The 22,522-nt window shown below is 55.2% G+C and overlaps 6 protein-coding genes across 6 annotated transcripts; 4 read left to right on the top strand and 2 right to left on the bottom strand.

The window, feature by feature from the left end:
* Positions 1-2,665: 2,665 nt before the first annotated feature.
* CkaCkLH20_00053 (bZIP transcription factor) lies at positions 2,666-4,431 on the top strand (the record flags this gene model as incomplete). Its single annotated transcript, XM_038882773.1, has 3 exons — positions 2,666-2,750; positions 2,854-4,054; positions 4,113-4,431. 3 exons carry the CDS (start codon positions 2,666-2,668, stop codon positions 4,429-4,431), a joined length of 1,605 nt encoding a protein of 534 aa, XP_038751478.1.
* Positions 4,432-5,534: 1,103 nt separating this feature from the next.
* CkaCkLH20_00052 (uncharacterized protein) lies at positions 5,535-7,183 on the top strand (the record flags this gene model as incomplete). Its single annotated transcript, XM_038882772.1, has 4 exons — positions 5,535-5,580; positions 5,647-6,477; positions 6,530-6,695; positions 6,748-7,183. 4 exons carry the CDS (start codon positions 5,535-5,537, stop codon positions 7,181-7,183), a joined length of 1,479 nt encoding a protein of 492 aa, XP_038751477.1.
* Positions 7,184-8,822: 1,639 nt separating this feature from the next.
* Positions 8,823-9,752, bottom strand: CkaCkLH20_00051 (uncharacterized protein; the record flags this gene model as incomplete). The annotated part of the gene is made up of 3 exons (XM_038882771.1): positions 8,823-9,196; positions 9,286-9,412; positions 9,540-9,752. The coding sequence occupies 3 exons, from the start codon at positions 9,750-9,752 to the stop codon at positions 8,823-8,825; spliced, it is 714 nt and encodes a 237-aa protein (XP_038751476.1).
* A 331-nt stretch (positions 9,753-10,083) lies between these two features.
* CkaCkLH20_00050 (U1 zinc finger) lies at positions 10,084-11,264 on the top strand (the record flags this gene model as incomplete). Its single annotated transcript, XM_038882770.1, has 6 exons — positions 10,084-10,294; positions 10,351-10,356; positions 10,458-10,559; positions 10,663-10,803; positions 10,864-10,929; positions 10,990-11,264. 6 exons carry the CDS (start codon positions 10,084-10,086, stop codon positions 11,262-11,264), a joined length of 801 nt encoding a protein of 266 aa, XP_038751475.1.
* Positions 11,265-11,791: 527 nt separating this feature from the next.
* CkaCkLH20_00049 (uncharacterized protein) lies at positions 11,792-14,917 on the bottom strand (the record flags this gene model as incomplete). Its single annotated transcript, XM_038882769.1, has 1 exon — positions 11,792-14,917. One exon carries the CDS (start codon positions 14,915-14,917, stop codon positions 11,792-11,794), a length of 3,126 nt encoding a protein of 1,041 aa, XP_038751474.1.
* A 4,264-nt stretch (positions 14,918-19,181) lies between these two features.
* CkaCkLH20_00048 (uncharacterized protein) lies at positions 19,182-20,756 on the top strand (the record flags this gene model as incomplete). The annotated part of the gene is made up of 7 exons (XM_038882768.1): positions 19,182-19,316; positions 19,367-19,463; positions 19,515-19,605; positions 19,659-20,023; positions 20,075-20,377; positions 20,446-20,561; positions 20,619-20,756. The coding sequence occupies 7 exons, from the start codon at positions 19,182-19,184 to the stop codon at positions 20,754-20,756; spliced, it is 1,245 nt and encodes a 414-aa protein (XP_038751473.1).
* Between the last annotated feature and the right edge of the window lie 1,766 nt (positions 20,757-22,522).

Genomic DNA, 22,522 nt, shown 5'->3' with positions numbered 1-22,522 from the left:
GGACTCCCTGACCAAGTCGTCTTCATCGCGAGTCCCTATTGGAGATTGAAGGTAGTAATTTGCCACTCCAACTGCCAGCCGTTCAGATACTCGAGGTTTGCCGGCCATCCCTCGCTCGCGTCGGCCAATACTGGGTCATGTATCTGTAGACGCGGATTAGAAATCCGCAAGAGCACGGTTGCCACGAGCCGGTACGGATAGTGTAGTCTCCAGATAGGTTTCGCGTGGCCGCCGGCTTGTCGAAAGCAGTCGAAACGAAGCCTCAAGATATTCCGCACAGTCGAAAGCTGCACTGTCTGGGAGAGTCCAGATCGTGATGGGGGAGGGGACGACCATTGCTCGGAAAGAGCAGTTGTTCGTGTCGATCAGTACACCGTGACGCTTTTTTTGGTGGACAGATTCCTCCATGCAACTGGCGGCCGCATCCTTAGACACCCGGCAGGGCACACACGGTGCAGATGGTCCGATGGCGTTGACAGGTCTAGACTCGGGACAAGACAGGGTACGGCGGCGCGAGTTGTTGGGCATAAAAAAAACCCAGACGCTCTCGCTACCACGGCGGGCGGGACGAAGTTGAAGTAGTCAAGAAAGACGCGGCTCGGCGGATGATTATGAAGGGCCAAACTGTGGGTTATCGTGAGGTCTGCTAAGCGCCTCCATATTCGGAAAGGGCAGGGAAATAGGGGAAAAAAAAATACGGAGGAAAAAGGCAAATGAGAGAGCGACGGCAGGCGAGTTGCGATGATTGCGACTGGGAGAAAAGTGATGCAATCAATGCAGGGGTCGAGGACTTGAAGGGGTGGGCCACCGGATGGGGTCCGCAGCCACAGTAGAAAACGTTGGTCGCAGACACTGGCTGCTGCACCGCGGGGGGTGAAAGGACACCCTTGGAATTGCGTTCCAGTTTCCTAAGCGGCGCGCTGACCGAAAAATGATCCGTACACGTACAGTGCGATATAGGATTTTGGCCGACTCGCGAGGCAACGGTAACGGCATCGTACAGTGTGCCAGATTTCAGCCGAGGAAAAATAACGGGGAGGGTGCACGGTGATGAAAAAGGCCGAGGAGCGAACCTAGGCCAACCCAACGCGTCAAGCATGCACATCAAGACAATCCGCAGAAAATGCCAATAAGACGGCTGAAGTAGCGACGACCGAGGCAATACGACGGTAACGTAAGGTGCCTTACTGACCTTCTTCTTCAGCTGATAAATCAAAGATAGGGTGAAGGCGAAAGGCAAAAACAAGGGCGAGAAGAGAAGGTCGAGGAATGGCGCCAGGCTTCGGCAGACCGTCTACCGTCCCTCGCTTGACACAGGAAGATGGGATGAAGTTTGATGGTTAGGTATCCGTACCTTGACAGTTACCTCAGTCGTCCTTGCTGGTTGATAATACACCTACAGGAAGACAACGTCTCGTCTACCTCCTGGCGGGAGATAGCGACGTCAATTCGATGACGGCCAGGAAACCGAGGAGCAGTTGCGACAGACGGAACACCAAGCAAGAAAGACCATTACACTGATTATTATCGGTCAAAATACGTTCCTCTCATTGGTATCTTACTAGGCAGGTGTGGGGGAACCTTTCCTCATTCGTAAGCCGTCCACGAGTTGTCCCGGTCCACGTCCCAGGTTCAGTCAGCGCACAGTGCGGGAAACAAGACCCCACTTTTGACCCATCGTTTCTTCCTGCCGGGGAAGTTTCCCATTGTCCCCAGCAGGAAGGAGCGACGAGACGAGCAAAACCGACCTGCCGGCAGGTGCAAGAATGCCTTCCTACTGAAATACCTGGAAGGTATACACTTGTATCCTGGACAGGGGTGGACATGGTATTGTCGGAAAGGAAAGAAAAGAGAGAGAGGAAAAAAAGAGGGAAGGGCAAGAATGGTGGGCATGGGCGTGGATGATGGTCGGTTGTGGTGGGCGTGGACATGGACGGGGGAGGACTGGAGACGGGGGACATGGACATGGCCCAGTGGACGTGGATGGACGTGGGCGTCCCTGGTGTCAGAGTGAGCGCCGCCGCCCACCCATTTTCTTTTCTCTCGTGCGCCTTCGCCTTTTTTTTTTTAAGAATCGTCCTCCGCAACGTCATACTTGACCTGTGACGTCTGCCGTTTTTTTCCCAACATCCTACCTTTCGCAACGACTCGCTCTGCACTTGCGACCCCAACCTAGCACGTTCCCGCCGCCGGCGATACATCGCATACTGACAGAACCAAACTACGCAATCTTCCATTGCTTTGCTGGCCACAGAATCTGTCGATTTTCCCTTCCCCCCCTTCCCGTCTTTTCCTTTCCCACCACACGCGCTGTCGGCGATCTCGAGAAGAAACCTTCTCCATTCCTGCCAGTGCCGCTTCCAATTCAGAGGAGCGCTGCAATAGCGTAGCAGCTACCTCTGACCTTAGCATCTTCCATCTGCCTTTGGCGCACTGCTCTCTTCTATCCGCCTTGGGGTTTTTTTTGTCCCCCTTCGTCGTTTCCGCTCCATCTCACCTCTAAGCCTATCCTTCTGCGTGCCATCATCCTCTGACCTCATCTGGCTTTTTTACTACCACCACGCATCACCCTCCTCCTGCTACCGTCACTTTTTGCCTTTGGCGTCCACCCCACAAACGTCAACAACCCTCTTTTCCCCCAATATAATACATCATCGTCGTCATCATGGCCACTTCCACGACCGACGCCTCGACCGGGGGTGACACCAAATCCCCCAAACAGTCAAACAATACCACTCCGCCTCGTCAAGGTATGTTGACCATCTCGGTGACATTGTCGTGATTCACACCGACTTCGCCATCATTATCGTCGTCGTCGTCGTCGTCAAGTTCACTCGCTCACTTTTGCTGCAGATTCAGTCCCCGAAGTAAAGCAGCCCGACCCGAGTCTGAAGCCCGATGCCGACGGCGCGAAACCTCTTGGACCTCCCCCTCGACCCGGACAAGCAGCAGCTGGAGGCACTCCCGACTACTTCGGCGGCGCTGTCGCTGCGGCATCTCTCAGTCTGGAGCCCAATCCCTTCGAGCAGTCTTTCGGCGGCGGCGCGCCAGAGACACCCGGTGGTACGAAATTGCCATCGGTTGCTGCTCTGACTTCACCATCCTCATTGCTCCCCGGCAGCGGTGCGACTCCATTCAACTGGGGAGGCGGTTCGTTGCGAACTGGTCCCCTGAGTCCGGCCATGTTGTCTGGTCCTACGAATGATTACTTTAGCGATACGCACCATCTTCGCGGCGGATTCCCGACCCCGAACGAATCTTCGCTGAGGACGGGTTTGACACCAGGTGGCAGTGGTTCCATGTTCCCTGCTCCCAGCCCCAACTCTCAACAATTGTTTGCCCAACTCGCGAGCGGAGGTGCCACGCCCAGCACACTCGACTTTCACCGTACGGCGCTGAGTGCTGCTGCAACAGCAAAGCGTGAGAGTCAGAACCAAAATCAGAATCAAAACCAAAACGCGCCGCCGCAGTCTTCTGTCACCTCGCAACCACAGGATATGCCCAACGGCGCTCCACCTGTGAAGACAGAGCCCAAGGCCTTCGATCCGCATGACAACGACGCTGCCAACGGCCTGTTCATGCTTGCTCAGGGTCGGAACGGCACACAACCTCAAGGATACGCGGCTACATCACAGCCGCCAACTCAAAACCAGCCTGCAGCGGCCCCTGTGCAGCCAGTGGACACGTCCCCTCAGATGGGTAGCGTCAACGGCGCTGGCTCTGCTGGTGCTGGGTCTTCTGTCAGAGGCGTGAGCGAAGGTGGAAGCGCTGCTTCGGAAGACAGCGAACAAGCCCGACCAAGTACCAGAGGCAAGGGTAAGCGCAACTCAACCGGAGGCGCCGTCACCAACGGCCGAAGGAAGGCAGAGGAACCCCCCGCCAAGGCGCCTCCCAGCAAGAAAGTGAAGACCAACGCCTCGCCCCCACCTGATATGATGGGTGACGAAAGTCACTCTGACGACGACGACAATATGAAGCACGATGATAAAGAAGGTGGATCCAAATCTAAGATGACAGATGAGGAGAAGCGAAAGAACTTCCTGGAGCGTAACAGGTATGTCCTTATCAGATCAACGGCCTGTGTAATCGGACAGAGCTAACCTTACTCCCAGAGTTGCGGCGTTGAAGTGTCGTCAGCGCAAGAAGCAGTGGCTGGCTAACCTCCAGTCTAAGGTGGAATTGTTCAGTAGTGAGAATGACGCTCTCACTGCCCAAATAACGCAGCTGAGAGAGGAAGTTGTCAACCTAAAGACACTACTCTTGGCGCACAAGGACTGCCCCGTTACGCAGCAGCAGGGGCTTCATGGAGCCTTCATGCAGCAAGCCATGGAACCTTTCAACCCCCAAATGAACCCTTACGGCATGGCTGCGCCTATCCCTCAGCAGCAGGTTCTCGCTGCCGGACAGGGTGTCCAGAGACGCTTCTCGTAGGCCGGAGACGCTTCTCATGGACCGTCTTAGCGGCCCGACGAAATAAAGTTGGCCTTGACGCACGGCACTCAGTTCAGCTCTTGTCGCTGGGAGCACATACGACTTGTGCGACGTCTTCGTTTCTTCGGCTTAGCCTTGGCTTACGGTTCTACTGTACCATCATTTTATTTTTCGACAAACATGCTCCACCAACACGACTCGACTTCTACGATTTGATCATGAGGTTTTACTGGGGAACGGGCTGTGTAGTAATAGGATCAGCCCTCCTTGGGTTGCAGGCGGCGTCATTGGCTTGTCGATATTGCATCTTCTCCTTTATTGAAAGGCTTATGATGCGAGGCACATACATCAAAAGGAGTTCCGGTTGGGAGATTTCATTGAACGGAGGTTGGCGTCGAGGGGCAGATGACAGGCAAACGCCAATGTCTGCCGGTTGTTTGGTTTTGGCTTTAACTCTTTATTTTCGTAGCAGCACAACAAGAACTGCATAAACGGCAATGTCTTGAAATCGACGAAATTTGACTGTACTCGCTGTGATCCAACTGATGTGCTGTGTTTCATGCAATATCGTGACTGCCAAACGCTTCTCAGTGCGGTAGGGAAAGAATTACCGGGCAGTATCTACCTATGCGGGTCATGAGGCGAATTTGGATAACAGTGGAAGGGGCCATCATGGGTGGTTAATTTGGCAGGAGCAAGGTGATGTTAGTGAGGTGGTCGTGACCCTGCAGCTGTGAGTGGCTGATGGGCACTTCCCAAAATGGCTTAGCGCGACTACTCGGGTAAATCGTTGCTCATGTAAACAACATCGCAGTCCAAGCTGGGCTTCGTCACTTTCGCGCCGCCAACACCGACAAACGCGACACCGACCACGGAACCCCGCCAACTGAATAATCGACCAACCCTCAACCATCCACGACGACACATTCTTCATCGTTGCACGTCGCGTTTTGCGCGCCGATTGACGCGATTTTCGCTGCATTAGCAGCGCGACTTGCGGATCCCCAGAGACACCGGCAGCTACGTCCCGACCACATGCTCCCTGAAACGCGCCTTCCATGACGACCGTGATTCGAACTCGCAAACCGCTAGAATCCATTAGCATGAGCAACGAACTGCCAGAGAGAAGGAAAAGCAAGCGCCTTGCGTGTGAGTTCGAGCAGGATGATGGGCCAGGGGAAGCGGGGCGGACGGTGATGCTAAAATCTCGCGCAGCGACCTACGACGAGCACGATGGCGATTTTCACTTCTCACGCGGTTCGAAGTCGAAGCGTGCTAAAAATGCGCAACCCGAGCCGGAGCCCGAACCAGAACCAGAACCCGAAACCGCACCGTTGCCGGTCAAAAAGTCGGGAAGAGGAAGACCGCCAAAGGCACGCGCCTCGACGACAGCGGCGCCTGAGCCAACACCCGTGAAAGAACCGACCGTTAAAAAGGCAGCGGCCTCTTCGAAGGGCAAGACGCGACGGACAGCGAATTTGGAGGTTGTCGAGGAGGATGAGCCGCAATTGGTTGCGCCTGCGCCTGCGCCTGCGCCTAAGCGGTCAACGCGCCGGAGTACGCGCAATTCGACGCACACAACAGAGCAGGAGCAAAAGCCGATACCCAGGCGTGCATCCAGGCCAGCACCCAGACCAGCGCCTATACCTGATGAAAGCCACGACGATGTGGAGATGTCAGAACCGATGGACGTCGATAGGCGGTCTTCACCACGCATCTTGAATGATTCGGTCGAGTCAGCAAAGATTGCGCTTCCAGTCAGCGACACGCCGGTGATTAACCGCAACAAAGAGATGAGGAAGAAGGGCGGAGGTAACCGCCGAAGCAGTACTGGTATGCGGGGCCGCAGGGCAAGCTCACTCATCGAGAGCGGTCACAACGCGATACCTCATCGAGAGGTCGCAACGGCGGAGTTCTACAAGCACATCGAGTCGGAGGGTCTTATGGAGCCGCGGCGAATGAAGCAGCTGTTGACGTGGTGCGGTGAGAGGGCGCTGTCAGAGAAGCCACCGCACGGGAAGACAGGTTCCAATGCGGTTCTGGGTGGTGAGTCGAGTCAACACCTTGAATATGACGCGCAGACGCTGATTTTTCACAGCTCGGTATATTCAAGAGCAGCTCCTGAAAGACTTCTCCTCCAAGTCAGAATTTTCGGACTGGTTTAGTCGAGAAGAGGGTCCGAGAGCACCCGTGGTGTACAAGCCCAACCCACGCAATATTGAACACCAAGAGAAGATTGAGCAGTTAGAGGCGAAGGTTAAGAGGTACGCTTACTTCATTGCTAGAGTTCCCAAGTTGATTGCTGACTCTCTACAGATTGAAAGAAGAAAAGAAGAAATGGTTGGCGCTGAAGAAGTCCCGCACAGAAGCTCCGCCGCTGTTCCCAGAAACAGATCCTGCACAAACAGAGAGAGCGGACGCTTCAGTACTCGACCCCAACGAGGCGCAGATGCTTAGCTTCATCACAAATCCCTCCTCCTCATTCGACTCTGTCCGTTCGAAGGCGCTTTCCAGCCTACAGACCATGCAGTCAACCCTTGAGTTCAAGGTGGACCAACTCGCAGACGGCATTCACAAGCTTTCGCAGCGGGTTGACACGGCAGGCCGAGAGGCGGATAAGGTCCTTTCCCTCAGCGCCGCGCGACTTAAGGAACGAGAGACGCGAGAGAAGGCCACCGCCGGCACCAAAGAGATGCCCGTCATGGAAGTGCTCCGCAGTCTAGGGAGGATATTGCCAGAGGGCGGAGGCTGAGAGGATGGGGAAGCAAAATTCATAATGTCTACAACGATCGACTAAGCCCGTGTCCCCTTTTTTATTCTTATGACGAGATCATGATTTGCACGGCGGCAGATGCGGGCGGCTGAGGCGAGGGAGGGAGGATCCTTCTTCAACCTCTTATTCATTATTTGCTCACGAAACGTTTCTTATGGGGGGTGGCGGAGATGAAGTAGCAGACGGACATGTTTTCTTCTGCATGGTTTTATTTGCAGCATGGACAGGGCGCACTGGAACGGCGGGTGACGTTTTCTCTTGTGAACCCAAACCAGGGTTGGGGTTGGGGTTAGAGAGCGCCTCAACGGAGACGGAGACAGATTGCATCTGGGACCATGGGGAGTTTGCAACTGAACAATACCCAATATTTTATTCTTCGTTTACTCGCTTTGGGGGGTCGGCATTCCCATGTATGCTAGGTAGGCCTCGAGTTTCAAATGAGTTGTGACTTTGGCATCGTGTCCTCGCTTTACCGGTGTCCACTGCTCAAATGTTCACCAAGACCGCAAATCCTACACACGGTTCTAAGGCTTGTCTCCGATTGCGAATATTTCATATCCGAACGCTTGAACTATCTCCGAATTCTGTAGCTTCATTCTTACCCGACTTTCACAGCCGTTGTCGTCGATCGGATCAGACCCTCGCGGCGGCGGGGTGACGGACATCTTCGTTTGGAGATCGGGAAAAGGAAAAGGTGTGCACTGTGTCATATGCACTGTACTCTTTTGGACGACAGCCCAGGACGACAGACGCCGAAAATCCTTGAGGTATCTGAGAGGTTTCTTTCGAATCGACGTCGGGTTTAGTCTGTTTCACGATGTCACTTCTCGAGCCAATCACTTCGGAACCGGGGAGAAGACGGATGCCGACTTTTACAATACATTGCGCGTAGACTCTTAGGTAGGGAGGGAGGGGGAGGGGGCTGTGTGAGGAATTATCCAGGGGTGGGTTACGGTCATGAGATTGGAATCGTTGACGTAGACGAACTACCGTACGAAATCGATTCAACAGACAGACCACAGAGGCGAACCCGGACTTCGCCTCGTCTTGTCTTTCTTCACTTCTTCCCCTGATCATGTACCCCGAGGTGGAGACCGAGTTCGGGCTGGGCCGAACGGTGGGTGGGTTGTGCACACAACGGGGGGGCCGGATGCCGGTCCGGGATGGCCACTTGTGGGAAGCTCAGGGACCGGACCCTGAACCGATCTTGCACGGGCTTTGCGAGGGTTGAAGACCACCTGCTGGCTGCTGGCCAGTTGGCAATATCTTAACTGGCAATGAATGTGCCTTTCACCGAACGCGAGAACCATGGTTTAGGCAGGGCGACTATGTGTAGGTACGTGTCCGTTATCATTCATGACTTTTTCAAAATGGTGACAGTGGTATGTATACACTACAACACACTCGGAAACCTCCGAGGTGGAGTGACGCTTTTTTCTAAGCATCGCAAAGCCATCATCATTTCACCATCCGCGCCCCAGAAAAGCGCAGATATTCTTCTGTTGAAAACTCGTGGTTGGATTGTTTCGTTCGCAAGCTGCGCATGACTTGCCATTCCTGCCTCCGCGGGTCGGGAACTAGATAAGGTGCTTGGATCTGTTTGTCGAATTCACTCTCGTCAGCATTTCGTTTCTCGCAGAGTACACGCACGGAAAGAGGCTTTCACACAAGCACGGGTGACTACTGACCTGAAGTACGCGCGCAGGTACATGATCTGCCACCCCCAGAGGCCGACGAGGATCATGGTGGTGCCGATGCCGAACCACTTGACGCGGGTGTTTGTGCTCTCGTTGGTGTCGCGGAGCTTGTGCTCGCGGGCGCGCAGGTAGTCCATCTCGGTGTTGATCTCGGAGACGAGCTCGTCGATGCGCCTCAGCTCGGCCTCGACGGGCTTGAGCTTCTCCGTGGCCTGGATGGCGTTCCAGTCCTTTGCGTCGGCGCCGATGTCGATGTCGAGCTCGATGTGGCGGCTCGTGGAGCCGCTGCGGCCGGCTATCGTTCGGTGCGTGTTAGCTTTTGTTCTTGTTCTTTCTCTCCTGTCGAGTTGGACGACAGGGTCGTGCGATCGGTGGGCGACTTACAGCCGGACAGGAGGTTCTCGAAGCAGACGTCGAAGGCGGCGTCGGCGTGGGAGGTGAAGACGACACGCTTCTCGCCGCCCGCGATGTCCTTGGGCTTTCCGTAGTCGTTGCCGACGGCATCTCTGATCTGCACAGCGAAACAAACGTCCTTGTCAGCTTTCTTCCGAGTCTCAACCCAGCGCTTCAATCTTTCCCATCCCATCTCTCTTCTCTCTTTCTTCGACTCCCAGGGGTACTTCTGAAAGACCACGTACGTGCATGTTGACGATCATGCCGTCACCCTTGTGCCCGTCGACGGTCGCCGTGACGACGACGAGGGTATCCCGAGCGACAAAGTTGCGGATGCAGCGCTCTTTCTTGCCCTCGTGGGAGCCCGTGGCGTGCAGGTCGAACCTCAGCGCCTGGGCGCAGCATGCGAGCAGGACGAGGCCGCACACGTAGTGCAGCAATGATCTCGTGGGCGCCATCTTTACGAAGCTGTGGGTGGGAGTTCGTACTCGATCAATCGGTCGGGCGGGAGCGGAGAACGGAGGGTGATCTTGGGGAATTCGTGTCGTCGTTAGGTGGTTGAGAGAGCTCCCTTGAGGGGGGGGACGAACGACGACGCTGGCGATAGGAGAGGCTAGGCTGGGATAATAGCTACCACCTGGAACCACGTTTGGGGATTTTTTGGCAATCTGTCGCGTTCGAAAGCCTGGGCCACTCAAGCCACCCCACACCCCATGTCCCTGGACACCTTGAAGATCCGGCCAATCACGACTCATAAGAGGGGCAGCCTCGTCTGGTCTTAGAACATGCATGATTGGCCAGCCTCGCAGCTTTTTTTCTGAGAGGTGTGGCGTCGACGGCGCGCTGCCTGCCTGGCACCCTAGCTATCATATCCAGTCCTTTCTCGAATGCGACGACACACCTCGACGCGCTCGTTCGAGGAACAATACTTTTGTCACCTCCGCACCACCACCGTCGAGTCCCTCCACAACTGATACCCAAACCGACAAGATGCCCAAGTGTGAGTGACAACTCCCTCCCGTTACCAGAAGGAAAAGCTAACAAGCCCGCGCGCAGTCTTTTGTACGTTTCCTCCCGAATCCGACGCAATTCGATCGAAACCCCGCGATGGCGAAAAGCCAAACGCTCAGTCCGACTAACGAATGCTTTTTCTCTGTTTATAGGCGATTACTGCGATGTCTACCTGACGCACGACTCGATGAGCGTGCGGAAGGCGCACAACAGCGGTCGAAACCACCTGCGCAACGTCGTCGATTACTACCAACGTACGTCGAGAAAACCTTTGGGGAGGGATTACTCCATGATGTTGAAGGAAAGGAAAAGAAGAGAGAGAGCAAAACATGACTGACACGATGTGTGCGCGCGCAGAAATCGGCCACGAAAAGGCACAGTCCGTCATCGACTCCATCACCTCCTCCTACGCCGCCGAAGGCCAAGCGCACAACAATCCGATGCTGCCGCAGAACCAACCAGGCCAGGCCTTCCCGCCGCCGTTCCCCTTCCCCGGAGGTACGCTCATCTTCCCCGATACTTCGTCAGAGACGTGATACTGACGCGGATAAAACGCAGGTGTACCCCCTCCCTTCCCCGGCATGCCCGCCGGCGCGCCTCCGTTCCCCCAGGGCATGATGCCTCGTAAGTCTCACTCACCCCGGTCGGCAAACCCCAGCAACCCGACTAACATGATGAACACAGCTCCTGGCCAGGGTGGTCGCGGAATGCCGCCTATGCCCCCGTTCCCGCCTGGTCCCAACGGCTCGCCCATGCCTCCGGGCGGCCTTCCCTTCCCTCCCCCCGGAGGTCTTCCCGCCGGTCTCCCCTTCCCGCCCCCAGGAGCGCCAGGCTCGCTGCCCCCTCCCAACTTCCAGTTCCCTGGTATGCCGCCACCGGGCGCGGGTGGCTTCCCCGGAGGTCCTCCCCCTGGCGCGTTCCCGCCTGGTAGCGCGCCTCCGGGTCAGGACAAGCGGTAAAGAGGGGAGAGAGCTTGCATTTTCCTCGCGCAGATGGGCTGGTATGTTCTTGTAATGGTAGAGGGCTGGTGTTCAGGCGTCAATCAAAGGGGGCAAAATTCATGGCACGGCACGGTAGATGACTATTCAATACCAAATCACGGCAAATTCTCGTTGCAGAAGAGGTACAATACACGCAGGAGCGCCGAAGGGTTCATCGCCCTCGCAAAATGGTATCTTCATCGGCAATTTCTATATGATACAATAGCCGTGGTTCCAGCATTCCCGTGACAAGCCATGCCTGCCCCAAGGCCCCAAAACCCCAGCCAGGTCATCATGGTCATCGCGAGGTCCGAAAAACAAGTCCGCCCGAGAGTCTCCCCCTAGTTCCGTGAAGGAAACAATGTTTAGTCGTAAAGTCCTGTAGTCGTAATGATGTCATAGCAGTCGTAACTTCCCCCGTTCCTCCTAGCACCCGATGGTGCTGTCATGGTAGTATTATGTGTAGTTGCCCCCTAAAACGTACGGTGGGTGGCTGATGATGTCGTTCAAAAGTTGGTCGACGGAGAGGGCGTCTGTTGGTGCGTTTGTTGGTGGGCCTCGCGATAAGTATTGCGGCGGATCACGTCGCCCACGCCATCTCTCACTTCTCGCGGGCCGCTGATCTTCTGGCGCAACTCTTGTGTCCGCTTTTCACGCTTGCGCTCGTTGAGTTGCCGGGGAATGTTCTGCAATCCTTCCAAAGTGCCGGACAATGAAAACCGTCTCTTCCTCTTCGGAGCGGCTTCGTCCCTTGGAAAGTATCGTTCCTCGTTATCCCTTGTGTCGTTCTGATCTCGAAGAGAATCCAAACTGCTCCGGCGTCTCATAACACGCAGACTGCCACTGTCTGTTCGGCGGATTGTCCGTCTCTCTGGCTCGGTAGGAGTCGGTGGAGAGTACGAAATTTCCTCGTCACGGCTGGGTAGTATAGCAAAAGTCTTCTTCACGCGTTCGCTGATCCTTCTGCGCGGGCTCGGTCGGTTGTCGATTGGAGGATATCGGTAGACCTGGCTGCCAGGTTCGTCCTCCATCTCTCTCTCCCAGGCATCATCTTCCGGATCAGAGTAGGCAGGGCGCCAGTGAGGATGAAGCCGGTCGTCCTCCGGAGGAGGCTCTTGGCATTCGGGGCAAAGGCATGGTGCATCCTCGAAAGATTCTTCCTTGTGAGATGATTTGGAAAGCGATCCTCTTCTTGTAAGAGACAGAGTCCTTGTGAGAAGTCCAGGTCTGGCGCTCTTCGGCGGATGAGTCTCCGAGTTCCTCCGCCGAGACAACCTTCGCACGATAGACATTGTTCGCCGGGGCTCCTCATCTTCCATAGCCTCAAAATAGTTGCCCATGTTGCGCTGTCTCTCGTGGTTAGGCGTCAAGCCGGATGGTGTTGCAGGAATGAACTGGATGGCGGGAGGGATGAAAGGAGGCACGGGGGGCGCCGCACGAGGATTGCGCAGAGGAGAGTCAACGTCGTCCATAGAACGCTGCCCTTGAGGGGGCGTGACAGGTCCTTCGCCGTCTGGTCCAGTGGTCGTGATCGTAGGTCGCTGAGGCGCCTTCAAGAGGTCCGGGTCTGTTTGAGATGATACTGAGCTCTCCGATGGCTTGGTCGAGTGGTTCACAACAAGAACAGAGGAATTCTGGTGCGGGTACAGGCTCACAGCCTTTGCTTCAGATACCTCGTGGGTAGTGCCGTTGGTCTCCACCGAAGCCGCAGAAAAGGGGGTGTTATGTGCGTCCAATCGTTTGCCAAAGAATGGATCACCGTGTCCGTCAACGTTGAGTTTGTGGTCCCGGTGCCGGTGGCTATTGTCAGTCGACGAGGATGTTGCCCTCTGAAGGGTCAGGGCGGGTGCTCTCATTTCATGTCCAGATGATTGGTTGAACAGAGCGCTTTGAGCCTTTACGCTCTCTGCAGTGAGGGAGCCTGCACGAGAGGTGTTGCGACTGGTCGGTGCGGAAAGGGAAGAAGACCGCTTCGGGATAACCGGAGGGTAGTCGATTGTTCGTTGATCAGAGCCATCCGACTCTGACATGGTCCGACTTCTTCGGCCGGGCCGATCGAAGATAGGGGTTGGCAGATCATGAGTCGTCCTCGACCCATTAGCACGAGTTGTCGAATTCAAACTCGCGCTTCGCTTTGATCGGCGACTGCTGGTAGACCTGAGCGACGGCTCCCTGCTGGACTTTGACGATCGGCGATCCGGGACCACTACCACTGGAATACCGCCGTTCTTCCAAATTTCCCGACGAGCCCTGCCGCTCGAGATCGAGTTGAATGTCGTGTTCGACGCGTAACTGTTGTTGCGACTTTCCGTGGGGCGGACCAACGGCCTTGAGCGTCTCGGCGAATCGTCGAACTGCAAAGATGAGTTTGCGGCAGAGCTAGCAGGAGACTGGTCGGAGCAGGAATCCCTCAGTGTACCTTGCTTCCGCACATGCCTCAACGTCTGTCGCCTCTGGGGGATAGCGGGAGCGTCAACCAATATTGCCTCCACAATTGTTGATGCGTTGGATCTGGTAGATTTGGCGGACATGCCTGAGAGCCTGCGAGAATCTGCGTTGACTGATGTCTCCGAAGTTGAACGATTCTGCCAAGCAATTTCACTGGGCGCATAAAACGCAGCTCGATCATGACGAGACATGGCGCGAACCGCCTTTGCGGCGTTTGTAGGTGTTACGACACGATCCTCGACAATTTCAACTTTGCGGCGTGGCCCTCTGCGTCGCACCGGGTTTTCGTGCCCCGTCTCTGACGCTTTCTCGGGTTCCTTGCGGCGTCTCTTCCTGATTGTGACGCTTCTGCCCAAATTATCGTCCCACTCTTGCTCAACTTCTTTGTCCAAGACCCATTCCCCGTCAAAAGCGGCGAAGTCGCCCTTTGCTTTTGGTGTCGGAACGTCCTCCGGAGGAGACTCAAGACCTAAACCAAGACCGACTGGAGGAGGCGTTTTTGCTTTGGATTCGGAAACCCGTCGAACAGTGTTCTGAGATGTTCGCGCCGACAGCACGTCAGGCCTAACAGTCGACTGCAGATCTTCTTCATCAACTTCCTCGGAAGAGTATGGGTCTTCTCTGGCGGTCCTGAAAGATTCGGCTCGCGACTCGGCGGTGGTAGCTTTCGAGACTGTGCGGTCCATCGGAATCGGTCGAACCACCTTAGGTCTCGTCACAGGCTGGGGAGGCGTTACGTCCGGAGTGGGGGGGCTCTTCTGGTTTGGAGGAGTCGCGAGCGCACGCGTTGGAGTGGTTGGTGTTTGCGACACAGTTTCGTCGGGGGCTGGGCTCGGGGTTGGGATTGAGTGACTGCTGGAAGAGGTTCGTGAATGTGAAGGCGGCGTAGGAGGCAGATCCGGGCCGCTGCTTATCCGTCGTGACTGATGTCTGAGCGTCTGTGAGCCGGTGCGTTGCGGCGCATCCAACTGGGAGGGTAAGTTGTTGATGAGCAGGTCATGTTTCCTGGGTGCTGATCGATCGTCGTAGGACCGCGTGTTTTCGGCTCGTCTCTTTGGGTGCGGAAGCACTTTGTGCTTTTTGAATGTTCTCTGCCCTCCCAGACCGCTGTCGGGAGAACCAAAGCTGTAATCGGCAGGTCGCGCCATGGTAGATGAGTGGTTCAAGTTCGCGGCGGCAGTCATTTCAGCAGGCGTCTATCGATGAGATACCGTCTCTAGACTGTCGAGGCATGCCAAGTACAAACACATGAACCTATCGCAGGTTATGATGCGGTGCAAGACTTTGAGTGGGCGAAGACCGTTTGCATGCTGGATAAAGGTTGAGGTTCATGGATGAGAATGAGTTTGGGTGGAAAGCGGCAGAGCACAAGAAGCTCAGGAAACAGCGAGAGCCGAAGGGCAAAGGGCGACAGTCGTTGTGGAGAGGGATATCGGGGTGAGGCGAAAATCTCAAGGATACGTGTGAGACATTGAAACAGAACGGCGTTGTTGGCGAATCGAGCCAGGGTCCAGTGCCAGACGCTTGGTGAAGATCACAGCGGTGACTGACGACAGGCGGGACGATGAGATGGAACACAAGAGTCCCAAGGTGGTTCGGACCAACACGACGAGGCGGACACGGGAGTGACTTGAGATGTAGAGATTTGGGTCGTTGAGGTGAATGAAGTGCTCTCTCAATAGACCGCCGTCGGGATGTAGGCGCGGAGACTTAACAGCAGACAGAGCAGGACTCGGTCGCGAGTTGGCGAAGACGTGGGATGCGATTCGATCGGGTTGAAAATCGCACAGACCGACGTAGGGAGGCAAGGAGACGAGACGGGACGAAAGGTGAGATTAAAGCTGAGAAGCGGCTGGCCTAGTGAAGGCAGGGGGAAAGGAGAGAAAGCAGCAATCCAGACGTGCTGCGATGCGGACGGACAGTGGCGCTATTTTGGTGCAGTACACGGCTCGATGAGGTTGAGACGATGTAGACGGACGGACAGATGAGAAGAATGACGGGAAGGATGATTGGCAGGGCGGGAAAGGGTCTGACGCAAAAAAAAAGGAACTCGCGGAGGAATGCGGTATGCGCGCCCTGGGGTTGGGTAAAGCGCGAAGGGAACAAGCAAGGAAGGGCGAGATGTCATGGGAACGTGGCAGAGGTAGGGAAGCAAGCTGATGATGAGGGCGAAGAAGGAGGGGCGCAATCGGTATTGGGTACATGGTAACTGCACACATATTACAGAGCACATCCAGGCCGGTGGGAATACGACCAGGTGAGGTCAGGAGTCACGGAGTCTTCTGCGAGGTGTTTCCCTACTGCGATAGCTGCAGAAAGTACCTCTTCCCTACCTTTACTCTGTATCCGTACATCACTCTTCCTGTCTCTCGTCTCTGAGTGTGGGGGCACCAGAAACGCCAAAGATCCGACCCGACGGCGCCGATGAATCGTGACCTTCAGGCAAGTCGACAGTGGATCTACCATAGTAGACGCGTCCTTGGCCAAGTTCAAGGCGCAAGTCTGACTGGCTGGGCGCTGGAACGGACCCCAAAAGCAAGGGCAAGAAAAAAAAGCGCCAAAAAAAGAGGAAGGAAGAAAAAGCAGGTGGCAGGAAAACGACCACCCAACTTACACTGCCTCACCGAGAAACGCACACGTAGGTACAGAGTATCCGTACGGATGCCACAACCCTCAACTGATTCCACCCACCTGCACAATTTTCTTTCTTCCGCTTCGCGTTTTTCTTCGTTTCGTGCCATGCAACTCTTGCAAGGAAGATACGTGTAGCCAGCAGCAGTAGCTCCGTCAGGGGGACCGAATGAGGAACTTCAACACCACCTCGACGGCGGCTTGAGAGCGCTGAAGGACACAGGAGACCGGGCAAAGCGGGGCCGTCTTCTTTCATCCTCCGGAATCTCGTGCTGTCATAGGCCGAGAGCCTGTTAGTGGCTGCATCTTGCTGCAGCTGTAGCTTCCGTCCCCTCCCCTCTTCTGCAAACTTGAGTCTTGCCAACTGCCAACTTTTCCGTTCCGCCTCTTTTCTCTTCCTCGTCTTCCCCCAGTCGACACTCTGTCCGAATGGAACGAAGAGAATCAACTGGCCGCCCAAGGCGACCATCGTGTCTTCAGTCTCCACTGGTCATACCTGCAAGTCCCTGACTGGACTAGTCCAGCGACAGCCATGCGTCCTACCTTTGATGCCGGCTACCACCACCAACGTATCAACGTCGTGGTGGCAGCACAACCAACTGTCAAACTGAAGCACACGACTGCTGCCAACGTCGAAAGCCACGTACCGCATCAGAAGCAAGGAGCACCAAGTCTTGCTCGGCACTGTCTCGGCCTGCTTCTGACTTACCTCGATGTCGCCCTGTTGGTTGACAGACCGCATCGCGGGGTTTTACCCTGGGAATTGGAGCAAGCTGCACTGTGAGGATGTGAATAGCATCACTCTCCTGCAGGAGGAAAACGGCATTTCGTTATAACTGATTGGACTTCCCATAACTCTGCCGCTCGTATGCGTCGTTCGGTCTCCCGTAAACGCACAACGGCGTGGGAGCGTGTTCGCCTCCGCCCAAGACAAATCAGAATTGCGGGACGGCTCCCGGCGCTCGTCGCCTATTCTCAGACCTGCATGCCTCGTGAGCACCGGAGCAATCAGCGCTCTACTCTGGCCTGCTGCATGAAACCACCTACAGATTCAGAAACAGAACCACTGCAGCGGCTACATGTTAGCAAAGAAAGCGAGGCGGACCTGCTGGCCACCAAAATCAGACGCAGCCTGTTTGGTACTCAGAATCGATGCTGGTTGGCTGTATTCGTACGCAGTAGAGAAGTCTCTCTGCCTCTGCGCTTGCACCAACTAAGCCGCCGATTCAAGACCGCACCAAGGTTCATGTCCAAGGACTGGCTCCCTTGCCATGGTCCGTTTCTCGAGTCGCGCTTCTGTCAGCACATCAACGGAATATCTTCCATCCTTTTCTGTGTCCACTCAGCCGGCCGGAGCTTCTGGTTTCAACTCCGTTAGCTCTCCGAGCGGAGCACTCCCGGGCCCGGGCGCGAGCTCCCGAAAAGCTACGGCCACCTCGGTCCGTAGCCTTCAAACTCTCCTTTGGTACCTATGCCGACAGCTTTACACTGTGGTTTCACAAGCAAAAGTTCTAGGTGCTCCATGTTACAAAGTGGTAACTTCGAATGATGACTTTTTGTTGTGCGGAGAAGGTATTTGGCGCTGCCGGCGAGATGTTGTGAGTGCAACGCTCCGTGAACAGGATAACGAAATAAAATAGGACGAGGAAATGCCATTGCTGACGGCTATATCCCTGAGGAAACGACGGTCTTATCTACTCATCTCCTGTAGATTTTACCATCTCCAGAAAAATCTTCATCTTTTATCACCGGGAACCGGTCGCCGACTGCCCCAAGGTGATGGTTGCTCCCCGTTTCCCTGTTTGGGTAAGCGCTCAACACAGCTTGCATGTGTTAGCGTTGGCCTTAGCTTTATCTTATCAGCCCCGCGCGGGTTGACGCCCCACGTCATCGAGGGGAACGTCTTCTGAGGAGCCTTCGACAATGCATCATCTTCAACAAGCACACCAAACAACCCGATTGTTTGCACATTCAACGACTCATGAACCATTCCCAAACCATCTTCATTGGATGCTATATGCTTGTCTCTACCGGTCTAACGGGCGTTCCCCGCGGAGCTAGAGTTGTGCTGTAACAACTTCTTCAAGACCCAGCCGGCGGCGGCGGCCCTGCAGAACATGCATCTCTGGAGCCCATTCCGGCTTATCTCTATCATAGTTTGCATCATAATACCGACAAGACTCCAAAATAACCCCGCCTTACTCATGCCGTCTAGAGCGTCCAGATCGCCCACAGACGTTCGGGACGCACATTTCCCATTGCTATACGCCTCGCCGCCGGCTCATCTAGTCGACGCAACCCTGCCTTGAGCTCAAGCGAGCGTTTTGGTCTGGGGTCTCCGTCCGGAGTGCAGAAATGCGCTTGTTCGAGCCCAATCCGAAGCTTGAACCAAGCATCTGCGCTGATCTAGCAAGCATCATGACACTCCTCGAAGACTGAGCTTTATCTTTGCCCCGCATTTGGCCGCCAACTCTGCCATGGACCTGGTCTTTACCTAACATGAACACGTCAATACTTTTGCATGGAGATGCGTCTGAAGGTCGCCATTGACCAGTCCCGTCTCGCGGAGCTTCTGTCGGTGTGGCCAATCCGTGGGTGATAAGCTTGCGAGCTGGTCCTAGTTCATGCCTGATGCTGCAATTGACCTCCATGCGTGGAGAAGAGCTGTCGAACTCGCCGGCCCATCTCATTGGAAGCGCGTCGGACCCTGCAGCTGTCCGAGATTCTTCTTAAAAGCTAGATCTTCTCCCTCCGTTCTTCCTGTGTCGGAGCAGACAACCTCAGCAACGACTTGTTCTTCATTCGAGTGTCAGCATCATGGTTTCAAGAAGTTTCCTCGCCCTCTGCCTCGCGGCAACCGTCTACGGTCACGGTGACCATGACCAGAAGTCCATGTCTGGACCTCACCAGTCTCTGTGGTACAACACCCTGCCAGGTGATGGCGGCACTCAGGTACGTGCAGCTCGAGGCTCGTTTCTGGCATTAATCTGACATATCCACAGGCCGACTCCGTCTTCTCGGGCATTTCGACCTTTGGCCGTCTACCTTACCAGCCCTGCCTGGGAGCAAAGAACGTGCAGTACGACATCGCCTTCATCGGTAAGGGAATTCAGCAGCAACTGGCTCTGAACTGCTGCTAATGGCAATTAGGTGCTCCCTTCGACACGGGAACTTCGTACCGTCCTGGAGCTCGTTTTGGACCCTCCGGCATCCGTCAGGGCTCCCGCCGTCTGAACCTCTAGTGAGTCAAGAGCGAGACGTCACTCATTCTATTTAGTGCTGACAGGCACTCAGCGGAGGATACAACGTGCCTCTGGCCACGAATCCCTTCAACAGCTGGGCTACCGTCCTTGACTGCGGTGACATTCCGGTGACTTCGTACGGTACCCCAACTCAGCCTTTCCTGCCCAACACTAACACCCATCGTAGATACGACAACACCTGGGCTCTCCACCAGATCGAGGAGGGTCACTTCAACATCCTCTCTCGCAAGCCTGCCACGGACGCTGCGAAGAAGGGTCCCGCGAAGAACGAGCGTACCCTGCCCCGTGTCATCACCCTTGGCGGTGACCACACCATCACCCTCCCCCTGCTGCGCTCCATCAACCGCGCCTACGGCCCCGTATCCGTCATCCACTTCGACAGCCATCTCGATACCTGTAAGCTTCATACACGTCCCATAAAGACAGGCAAACGCTGACTTGATCCAGGGCGCCCCAAGGTCTTCGGCGGCTCCCCCTCCGAGGTCGCCAGCATCAACCACGGCACCTACTTCTACCACGCTTCCCAGGAGGGCCTCCTCCGCAACGACTCCAACATCCACGCCGGCATCCGCACCACCCTGAGCGGACCCAGCGACTACGAGAACGACGGCTACTGCGGCTTCGAGATCGTCGAGGCCCGCGAGATCGACACCATCGGCACCGACGGCATCATCAAGAGAATCATCGACCGCGTCGGCACCAAGAACCCCGTCTACCTGTCCCTGGACATTGACACCCTCGACCCCGCCTGTAAGTGGGCAAGTGCTTTCGCGTTAGTTGGTTGTGTGAAGTCCGTCCGTCTGACCAGTCGTGTGTAGTCGCCCCTGCTACTGGTACCCCTGAAACTGGTGGTTGGTCTACTCGTGAGCTTCGCACTATTCTGCGTGGACTTGAAAGCCTCAATCTGATTGCTGCCGACATCGTCGAGGTTGCTGTAAGTGTCACATTCGTGCTGCACCAAAAGCCTAGAGACTGACAGTGTCGACAACAGCCCGCCTACGACACCAACGCCGAGCACACCACCATGGCCGCCGCCGACGCCCTCTACGAGATCATGAGCATCATGGTCAAGAGGGGTCCCCTGAGCGCCATGTACAACGCGACCGAGTCCGCCTCGGAGGAGTTGTAAGCGCGGGAAATCTTCTTGCCCGTTCTCTCATGAGAGACAACGAGTTTCAAGAAGACTCTCGTTTATGGTTCGGCGCGGGTGGCTGCATGACGGGAGGTCACAGGTGTCAGAGTACGTTCTTGTGGCCGGCTGCGTCGAACAGTGCGGTCTTCTTTTCTACGTCAGGCGTTGTACGGTGAGGGGTGGGAATGTGTGGAGAGGAAAAGTTTGTTGTTGTTGATGTCGGGGAATGGAATGCGGGTGGGCGGTTGGTCTTTCATAGCTGGTATGACTTGATGAGAAAAGCAAATACACGACAAATCGAGAAACGACTCGAGAGACACAGCGTCAATTACGATGGCTAGCCCTCAGTCTTTTGATGGAATGAGCCGTAACTAGGTAGTTCGTTGTCGAAACTACATTGCACGGAAAAGGGTGTAAGACTACTATACTCTCTCACATTTACAGACATTTCCGTCGCAAGAAAACTAACAGGTTACTTGACAGCGAAACGACGCAGACTCTGCAAACCACGCGAGAACAGCGCAATATTTCCCATGACAGCTTCGCCTCATGGTAAGCAAATCATCATCGAGGACGTGACTAAGACCAACACGAACACATGAGTTGAGATTCTCACGCAGAATGGATGTGCGATACCAAGCACGAAGGGAGAGCTATGGTGACATCATGCTTGTATGTTTTCCTCTCGGTTTATGGCGATGTCTCATAGTCGAATTTCCCTATTCCTTTCCATGGAGTTGTATAAATACTAACTTGACCGTCTCCAATTTACACTGACTTTCTCCCATCCAGGGCTTACCTCCTCCCCTCAACATTATGATCTTTTCTTCCCAGCCACGGTACTGGACTACCGTGTGCTGGGGCTCACAGTCGTTACCGCAGCGGCCCGAGAACGGCGACGTCTGCTACATCGGACCACAACACGACAAGTTGAATCCCCTCCATCACACCACACCTACCTAGTTGAAAGAGAAACAAAATCGATTCTTTCCCTTCACTACGAGACAACCAGCCCACGTCAAGATTGTTCAACGCAACTCGGAGCCCGCACCCCGCTCCGTAGCGACTATCCGGGTTATTCGATGGCGGCTACCGAATGGCCTGGATTACAGTATGACGGGGGCCCTATGGTTGAAGGACCACACGGTGCTGTGGAGAGAAGAAATCTTGGTGGAAGTCCGATGATTATGGGCGTGGTCGATATCGGCAAGTGAGGAATAGTCGTCGGCATAGTCGTTCGCTTTGGTTATAATGACACAATTAAAATAAACAATTAATGACCACCTGGAGCAAGCCCCAAGGGAGCGTACCCCAAGTGATCGTGAAGATGAATGTGAGGAGAGGGAGGACGTCACAGGGCAGGGCAGTGGGAAGAGTTGGTGGGGTCCATCTCGGCAGCGGCGGGGCGAATCGGACAGGGCCTTAAAGTGGTTTCTATTTTCGTTGCAGGGGTTTGCCGGCCGCGGACATTGACACCTCCCCAGCTGGTGCCACATGGAATTAACTAAACCTGTTCTCGTGGCAGGAACAAATGTAACAATCTTATACTTCTTGTAAACATCACCAAGACAACTAACTAACTGGATTCAACTTTGACGAACCGAATACGTCGGACACACAAACACCAAAGTCCGCCATCGTCCCAACGTCGTATGGGCGCGTCAATGACAAGAATAGCATTGTGGCAGTCCCTTTCACGAAAACGTGCCGTGGCGCCTCGTTGGGCTGGACGGACGGCGAACTGTTCAGTCCGTGTTGTGCCG

The sequence above is a fragment of the Colletotrichum karsti genome (assembly GCF_011947395.1).
Source record: "Colletotrichum karsti strain CkLH20 chromosome Unknown Scaffold1, whole genome shotgun sequence".
NCBI lineage: Eukaryota > Fungi > Ascomycota > Sordariomycetes > Glomerellales > Glomerellaceae > Colletotrichum > Colletotrichum karsti.
This window is presented reverse-complemented; position numbering and strand designations above follow the sequence as displayed.